We start from the raw sequence: 9414 nt of genomic DNA on the forward strand, positions 1-9414 counted from the left end.
TTATATGAGGTTCTATATTCTGAAGAAAAGACCTCTACAAAGCATCAATAAAATTACCACTGCTATCTTTAGCCAATACACCCACTCCTCTATGCATTCCTTGAAAACAAGCCCCATTTATATTAAGTTTCAATGAACCAATAGGTAGTTTACTCTATAGAACAATAACAGAATGAACTTGGTTCATATTATAAGAAGAAAGAGTTTGAGCAGCATTTCACTCGTTACACAATTATGGGCTTGCCTAACCACTTGTCATGGATTAGACCATCGATTCTTCCAAATAACATTATTCATAACTTTTCAAATAGCCAAAAAAATCATAATAGTAGCATTCAAATTTTCACCACCAAACTGACCAACTAATGAAATAAACCAACTAGCAAAATCACTTATACCTGGTTGTCGATATCCAAGCGAGAATGAAGACCAAACCTCTTGAGAGAAAGGACAAGAGACCACGGCGTGGATGTTTGCCTCTTGCTCACCATTATAGAAATAACACATACCTGAAATTGAAACATTCTGGTACTGCAAAGTTAGAATTGTTGGTAATGCTCGCATACAGGCTCTTCAGATAAAATTCAGACATTTCAGTGGAACTTGACTTGTCCAAATTTTACAACAAATACTAGCTAAAAAAGTTTGTTGCTATGACGAAAATATCATAATAAGGTGCTTATATGAACTACACACTGAATAAGTCCCTCTTCCATTAAAGCTCCAAAACCAACTATCATAAATTTGGCGCCTACTAAGTGGAATCTGTAATATGGCAGTTTGATCTACAACATCAAACAAATTAGAAATAACTTCATAATTTCACCTGCCATCCTAAATCAAATCAAAACAAGTGGGAAACTAGTATTAGTGGCCTCGGAGTGACTATCTTCATAGAGTCCGTTAAAGGAAGCCAAACATCTTCCCAAGTAAAATGGAGGATCCCCTTCCCACACACCTATAACACCCTTTAGCAATTAAAGTCTAACTTTTCTAGATACTTCGCCATAAATAGCTAGGATTATTCCCTATCTGAGCATTAAAAAACCTAGTCTTAGAAAAATATTTAGCTTTCAATAATCTGGTAGCCATAGACTGAGGATCATTGATGAGCTTCCATGCCTGCTTACCCACCATCACCAAATTAAACTCGTGAGGCTTCTTAAAACGAAGGCCACCAAAGCGTTTAGGATGGCTCATACGGTCCCAGTTCACCTAATTTATACCTTTATCGTGATTTTGTCCCTTACCCCACCAAAAATTACTCATAATCCTTTGAAGCTCATAACAAAAGGTCTTTGGTAAAAGGAATAAATGCATGACATAATTCGACAAAGCTTGCAACATAGTTTTCAGCATCACCTCTTTACAGCTCTAGAAAAGCAATGACACTTCCAAGAATTTAACCTCTTCCAAAGGCAATCTTTAATGAAACAACGAATTTCCTTCTTGTTGATACCGATATGAGTAGGAAGATCCAGATAACAACCCAGATCTTCCTTTTCCACTATACGCAAAGCATCACAAATAGCATTTCGTAAAGGCACTGACACATTTCTATAAAAACAAACTACAAACTTACCCAAATTAATTTGCTGGCCAGACGCATTAGCGTAAGTCTCAATAACTGACTTTACAATTTCAGCCTCTCCCAAATTCATAACTAACAAACTATTATTTACAAAAAATAGATGATGAACCTCCGAAGCTCTTTTAGCAATCGAACACCCATGCCAAACATTAGCTTCAACTTTAGCTTGTATCAACCTCGATAGACTTTCAGCACATAGAATGAAGAGGTACGGCGAGATGGGATCTCCCTGCCTAGCACCACTAGATGGAATAATTGGACCAAGATGCCGCCCCTCATGCAAAACCCAATACTCAACATTAGTGATACAATAAAGAACCAAAGCAATCCAATTTTGATGAAAACCCATCTTAGCAAGCACGGCAGAAATATAATTCCACTCCAATTTATCATAGGCTTTCAAAATATCCATTTTCAAAGCTATAAAACCTTCATTGCCCCTACGCTTATTAAGAAAGTGAATAAGTTCAAAGCCATAATACTATTATCCTGAATGCTTCTATTAGCCACAAAAGAGTTCTAAGAAGGAGAAATAATATCAAGCAACAATCTCCTTAACCGGTTGGCAATGGCTTTACTCATAATCTTATAAATATGTTGCAAAGCCCAATGGGTCGAAGATCACCTGTATTCTCAGGAACCTCTTTCTTAGGAATAAGCACAAGCAAATTTCTATTCAATTCAACCGAAAAACTACCATCATTCAAATATTGCACACAAGCAGCAGTAACATTGGACCAATCACATCTCAATTATTTTGGTAAAAGGAGGTATTAAAGCCATCCATATCTGGGGATTTCTCTAACTGCATACTGGAGATAGCCACCTTTATCTCCTCTGCAGAATATGGTTCGGTAAAAAACTCATTGGTCTCCATTGAAATACACTCTAGAACATGTTGTACAACCGACTCAACATTACCCGGAGAAGACTTAAAGATTTCAGAAAAATAATCGGTCAATAATGAACCCAACTGCACTTTATCCTTAACCCACATATCTGCAGTATTCTTCAAACACAGGATTGAATTCTTCTTATGTTGAGAAGTTGCAGCAGAGTGAAAGAATTTGCATTCTTGTCCCCTTCTTTAAGCCAAAAGATTTAAATTTTTACCTCCATCTCACCTCTTGATCGCGCAGGAGACCAGGAAATTTTAATTTAGCTTCAATGAAACGGTTAGCATCACTCAACAACCGTGAACCCCTAAAATCTTTCACCAATCGTTGACATTCCTTAAGCTCAAGCTTGTTTGCATTCCTTAGATCAATACCCCAACGCATAAGTTCAAAAACACAAATCTTCAATCGATCCACAACATTCTACGTAGTCTCATGATTCCATTGATTAGTTCCTTACACATTGGATTTCGAAGCCAAAAGTTTTCAAATCAAATACGATTAGCTGATTGTCGTATTAGGTGCTTGCGTACTTCCGAAAATAATAGGAGGTGATCAGATGAGAATGTGTCTAGTGTAGAAGCCTCTGCCAAAGGGAATAAAGAATTACACGCAGAAAATGTTAAAATTCTATCCAGTTTGGACTCAATTAAATACCTGAAGTCCTACCATACTCCCAAGTGAATGGATAACTAATTCTTCCTCTAATTCTAAATAATAATAATAATAACGATAATATAATGATAATAATAATAAATAATTAAAGTTAAATTTTTTTCCATGCTAACGCATGCAATTTTAAACTTCCAGCTCTAGTTATAATTTGTTGTCCATTTTTATTTTGAGGTATGTCATAAAATTTTAAAATTACTTTTTTCATCGGCTTAATCGAGTAATATTTATTTTTTATATTTTTTTATTAGAATAGAAAGGTAGTTGTATATTTTATTATTAAATAAATAGATACGAAAGAAAATCATGTTAAATTTAAATTAAATTTAACTCGATAAAAAGTTAATTTAAAGGGAGGAGTCTTGACACTTTTATAAGAGTACATTATTCATATTCTAAACCGATGTGAAATTTAATGCTCTCACACCCAGAACTACATTAAAACGTGAAATATTTAAGTAAGATCCAACATTTGATAGGAAAACTCTGATACTGTTTATTCAAAAAGCTAGTTCAAAAGGTCAATTTTAAAATATATATTAAAATATTTTATTTACAAACATATATTGATTCATGTGTAGTTAATTAGTAATTTAATACTTAAATCCTCTCTAGAATGTTTAGTTTTGTTTTATCTAATAAGCAAAACCATATCCATCACTTAATAAATCCATATTTGAATTTCACTTTTTCAATCTTCTGTTGAATAAAAATAAAAAGAAATTCTCTCTAAATTAAAAAAAAAAAAAAGAGACTTGAATTCTTGAGAATGTATTAGGTGCAACTAATATAAGACCAAAATTAATACATTTTGAAGATGTTGAAGAAATGAAAAACTTTGCAAAATACATCTATTCCCAATTTTAAAAGTTTTGCTCACATTTTTCAGTTATACATCTTCATACGTCTCTTTTTTTTCAAAGTAGAATTCACTACGCTATTAAACCTCCCGTTTGTAATAACTCGTATTTGAAAAATTTTTTAATAAAATAATTTTTTTTATTATTTAATTTAAATTTAAAAAATAAAATATATTAACAAATTTAATTGCAAAATCCAATTCTCTCTTCTTTTTTTCTCTTGCAAAAATTGTATAAATAGAGGAGACTTGCTCATCCACCAATCAACCCTATATCCTTTACAAATCACATCTGTCTTTGTATTGCCAAGGAAAATGGCCAGCTCTAAGACCTTCCTTTTTATTGGAGTTGCCTTTGCTGTTCTTCTTCTCATCTCTTATGATGTCTCTGCTCATGAATCTGTTGGGATGGCTCAAGCTCGTAAGTTTTTTCTCTTATTATTTTTTTTGTTTAAATGAGTATTATTTTTTTTCTTTTTTTTTACTACCTTATACAAATACATTGCGTTAAAGTTTTAAATATATAAAATCAACGGTACTCGTAAATTTAATCTGATAGTAAATGCATCTGAAAAAATCTGAGATATCTCATGTTCTATTCTTCAATTTTCAATCTTCATTTTAAAATATATATATATATATAATATAAATATTAATACAATTACTTAATCTATTCACGAATTGATGCAGAGGAGAGTGCAACAGTAGATATAAACAGCTTTCCGACCGGAAAAGGACATAGACATGGGCATGGGCATGGACGCGGACACGGACACAAACATAGACATAGTCATGGCTACGGTAAGAAAGGGCATGGTCACAAGCACGGGTATGGCGGTGGCAAGACAAAAGCAATGGAGGAAGTTGAGGCTGGAAATTAAACAAGATACTACTTATTAGTGTGATGTGTCACTTAAATAATAAATATATGAAAAACAATAAAAAGGGGTTTTTGTACCCTACATGTCACCTTATTTTTAATAATTTTAATAATAAATATAATTATAAGTTATTTTTAGTGTGTAAAATTAATAAATAATAAATAATAAATTTTATTGAAAATAAGGTTACGTTTATTTGTGAGAAATAATTGAAATATATTTTTCATTAAAATAATATATTTTTTATTATTTAATTTAATTTAAAAAAATAATTATAAAAAATTATTATATAATTTAACACATTTTAAAATAAAGTCTTATATTTTAATGTGCAATGAGAAAGGACTTAAAAGTATTTTAATGTGTAATGAGAAGGGTCTGTACTTTTAATCGGTTAATCCGTTAACAAAATGAGATTTTTTTTTCTCCAATATCATTAAATATTATTGATAAATTATAATTTATTTTTTTATATTTAATGAAAATTATATTTTAATATTTTAAATTTAATTTATTAAATTTTATTTAGTTAATAAAATAATTTTTTAATTTAAATTTTATATTTTTAATTAAAATTAATCTATATATTTTTATTGATTGGTCCCTACTTAATAATAAGTTTTTATATTTATAAATTAATCTCTTTATTTATTAAATTTTAATATCGACATGTAAAAAATAATAAAATAAAAATAAGATAAATATGATCTCATTTTTGTCCTAATTAATATAAAAAAAGAATCATTAAGGTAGAAAAGTTAAATTAGAAAAAATTCTCTAAATTTGAATTTAAATGCATATTGTATTAAGATTTTTTATTTAATTTTTATTTTATTTATTTATTTTAAAATATTAAATTTAATAAATATATGATATTAATTTTTAAAACAATATATAAATACTTATTTATAAATAATTATAATATTTAGAAATTAATTTATAAAATATTGAAATGAATTATAACTAAAAAAATTATTTTATTATAAAACAAAATTTTACAATTAAATTTATAAATATTTAAACTGTTTTATAAAATTTTAAAAATTAAAATATAATTTATTCTATTTAAAAATTAATTTCTACATCAATATTTTTTTTTCAATTGACTTAATTTTTTATTTGATAAAGAAAATATTTTTTATTATTTAATTTTCAAAATTAACATAAAAAAATATAAAAAATATTTTTCTCGAAAATAATTTTTTACAAAAAAAAAAGATGCTAAGATTTAAAATACAATTAGGTATAGTTATAATTTATAGATTAACCATAATAAAAAAATAACAATATTTTAAAACAACTAAAAAAATTATAAAAAAATAATCAAATAAATTTTATTAAATTTATTAAATAAATTATATATTTCTAACCGCTAAATCAAATCCAACTTTTAACTAACTTTGACACAAGTTCTATACAAATTTTTCTTGCATAATTTCTCCAGAAATTTATGGTGAAGAAATATAGACTAGGAATAGCCAATAGGGGATGGCCCATTTTGGGATTTTCCAGGAATAACCTGATCTCCGCCACCGTACCTCAACACACACCCTCCACTATATATAAATTTCCCCTCTCGCCACCTTCTCCAAGCCATCATCGTCTCTATCCAATAGCATATGTTTCAGAGACCTAAGTTCACTCACTTTTCTTCTGCAGCCTTCAATCTCCATTCCCATCTCCTGGTTTCCAGTGGGATGAATCCACATTCCTACTGCTAATCTTTTTCCCATTAAAATTCCCAACTTTCTTTCTTTGATTGTTTTTTCCCTTTCCTTCTTTCTTTTCCCAGAAAATAGAAGCAAGGCCCTCAATTTTGCCTTTTCTTTATTGATCTTGATTCTTGGCTTAAGTTTTCAAAAATGGGCCTCAAAGGTTTTGTTGAAGGAGGCATAGCTTCAATGGTTGCTGGGTGCTCTACCCACCCTCTTGACCTCATTAAGGTCCGCATGCAACTCCAAGGAGAAACCCATGCGACGAATCCTGCCGCCGGCGCCCAAACGCTCCGCCCGGCTTTGACTTTCCACACCACCACTCCTGTGCCTCAACAACCATTACCCACTTCAGCACCTCGTGCGGGTCCTATTGCCGTCGGTGTCCGCATTCTCCAGCAAGAAGGTGTGGCTGCTCTTTTCTCAGGCGTTTCTGCCACCATGCTCCGCCAGACGCTCTATTCCACCACCCGAATGGGACTCTACGACATGTTAAAGCAGAAATGGACTGATCCCCACACCAAAACCATGCCTTTAACGAGCAAGATTGGTGCTGGACTTATAGCCGGTGGTATCGGTGCTGCCGTTGGCAACCCCGCAGACGTTGCAATGGTCCGCATGCAAGCAGACGGACGTCTTCCAGCAGCTCAGCGCCGGAACTACAAGAGCGTCATCGACGCAATCACTCGCATGTCAAAGCAAGAAGGCGTTACAAGCCTGTGGCGTGGCTCATCGCTGACGGTGAACCGAGCCATGCTGGTGACAGCATCTCAGCTAGCATCATACGATCAATTCAAGGAAACGATCCTGAAAAAAGAGTTGATGCGTGATGGGTTCGGCACCCATGTGACAGCGAGTTTCGCGGCAGGGTTCGTGGCGGCGGTAGTGACGAACCCGGTGGACGTGATAAAGACAAGAGTGATGAACATGAAGGTGGAGGCAGGGGAGGCGCCACCGTATGCAGGGGCATTGGATTGCGCAGTGAAGACGGTGAAGGCGGAGGGGCCGATTGCGCTGTACAAGGGATTTATACCAACGATTTCAAGGCAAGGGCCATTCACGATTGTGCTGTTTGTGACATTAGAACAAGTCAGAAAGCTGCTCAAGGATTTCTGATCATTGACGATGACAAATAAGATTTCTGGAATATTTTTTTAAGAATAATTATGAATTTATATAAAAAGTACTAGTAAATAGGAATCTGAATTTTTTTTAGCTGTTGAGTGTTGATTATGCATGAAGCTACTTTTATAAACTTCACTCAAAATTACATATCATGTAAAATTATATATAGTAAATTTTATTTAAAACATAATATAGATTTATTATTCAAATCTTTAATTAATTGATTAGATGTGTAAATTCATTCGCGTTTGAAATTAGCTTACTAAAAAAGCAGCAGATGAATTGGGATTAGAATTAATGGAAATAGTGGAAAAGATGGAAAGGGAAGGTGGGTTGGAAAAGATGGAAAGGGAAAGGTGGGTTTTGTCAAGAGTGAAAGGAAGAATTTGTAAGACAGAAGCAATGAAAAAACATTGAAATTTATTAGGAGGGAACTCAAGGATGAATATAATAGTTATTTGCTCCACCATTTACGTTATCTCATACTAATTGGAAAGAAAAAATTATCTCCCGAAAAATTATTTACTGGCCGTTATATAAAACGGTTATATATTAATTATTAATTTTTAATTATAATAAAATTTATAAAACATTTATCATAATCAATAGATATAAAATAAATTATTAAACATATAATATTTATATTACAAAAATTTTTAAAAATTAAATATTCAAATCTATATAGTTATGAGGAAGTAAAGTATGTTTTTATTCTAGATCTGCGAATGATGTCACTTGTGTTCTAGCAACATCGGCTCATTCTGAGTCAGGTCAAGGAGTTTGGGTTGATGTCCCTCATTCTCACATTATTTCTATATTCTCTTTGAATGAATGAAGTTTTCTTGTCCTTTCCAAAAAAAAAAAATGTTATGTCAAATGATCTAATCAATACATGTATTTATAACCTTAATTTAGATACAGCCGTTCATAATAGTTATTAAATCAATAGACATGCCTTTTAGATATAACTGTTCATAGTAGTTATCAAGCTAACAAACATACCTTTTAGGATATAACTGTTCATAATAGTTATTAAGACAATAGACGCGCATTTTGAACAACAGACATACTTTTTGAAAGATCAATAGACATGTTTTTTGGAATTCTCTCATAAACTTTAAATGTGGGATTGGGATGTAATTATTTAGCTTTACCAACTATATCCAACAATATGTTACTCACAATTAATACATGTTATATGTTTCATTATTTATTATAATATATATACCTTTAATTTTTCCAATTATAAAAATTATTGTGAATATTTAATTAGCGGTGGTGGAGATTTTTTTTTATAATTAATGAGTATATTAAAGATGAATCACGTAGTAACATCCAAATCAAGTAGAGGCTCAATAACAGGAGGAGTCTCCTCAACCCAAACACAGGCTTGATTAGAAACAGAAAGCAAATGAGCTAATGCATGAGCAGGACCATTTCAAGCTCGCTTAACAATGAGCCAACTACAAAGTTGAGGCCGTGAAGCTTGAAGAAGGCAATCCTGTAAGACATCTCCTAAAGCATTATTAAAAGAAAAGCCTAATCGCAAGTAATGTATAATACTTTTGCTATCCGATTCAGCAATGATCCGAAAGCAACATAATCCAAAGTAATTTGCAGCCCGAAATCCATGGCAATAGCCTCACAAACACTAAGCTCCCACCTACCATCAATAAAG

The 9414-nt window shown here is 31.7% G+C and overlaps 2 protein-coding genes across 2 annotated transcripts; both read left to right on the forward strand.

The window, feature by feature from the left end:
- The first annotated feature begins 4302 nt into the window (after positions 1-4302).
- On the forward strand, positions 4303-4982 carry LOC110629150 (annexin B11). Its single transcript, XM_021776067.2, has 2 exons — positions 4303-4439; positions 4709-4982. The coding sequence occupies exons 1-2, from the start codon at positions 4334-4336 to the stop codon at positions 4897-4899; spliced, it is 297 nt and encodes a 98-aa protein (XP_021631759.1). The 5' UTR covers positions 4303-4333; the 3' UTR covers positions 4900-4982.
- A 1294-nt stretch (positions 4983-6276) lies between these two features.
- Positions 6277-7894, forward strand: LOC110630411 (mitochondrial uncoupling protein 5). The gene has a single exon (XM_021777904.2). The coding sequence runs from the start codon at positions 6762-6764 to the stop codon at positions 7725-7727; it is 966 nt and encodes a 321-aa protein (XP_021633596.1). The 5' UTR covers positions 6277-6761; the 3' UTR covers positions 7728-7894.
- The last annotated feature ends 1520 nt before the right edge of the window (positions 7895-9414 follow it).

Source organism: Manihot esculenta, chromosome 13 (genome assembly GCF_001659605.2).
Source record: "Manihot esculenta cultivar AM560-2 chromosome 13, M.esculenta_v8, whole genome shotgun sequence".
In the NCBI taxonomy this organism is placed as follows: domain Eukaryota; kingdom Viridiplantae; phylum Streptophyta; class Magnoliopsida; order Malpighiales; family Euphorbiaceae; genus Manihot; species Manihot esculenta.

What these genes read in the sequence shown, in the direction of transcription:
- LOC110629150 (XM_021776067.2), top strand. Translation starts at nt 4,334, where the DNA reads ATGGCCAGCTCTAAGACCTTCCTTTTTATTGGAGTTGCCTTTGCTGTT. An exon ending in TGTTGGGATGGCTCAAGCTC is followed by an intron (nt 4,440 to 4,708) that starts GTAAGTTTTTTC and finishes GAATTGATGCAG; the next exon opens with AGGAGAGTGCAACAGTAGAT.
- LOC110630411 (XM_021777904.2), top strand. Translation starts at nt 6,762, where the DNA reads ATGGGCCTCAAAGGTTTTGTTGAAGGAGGCATAGCTTCAATGGTTGCT.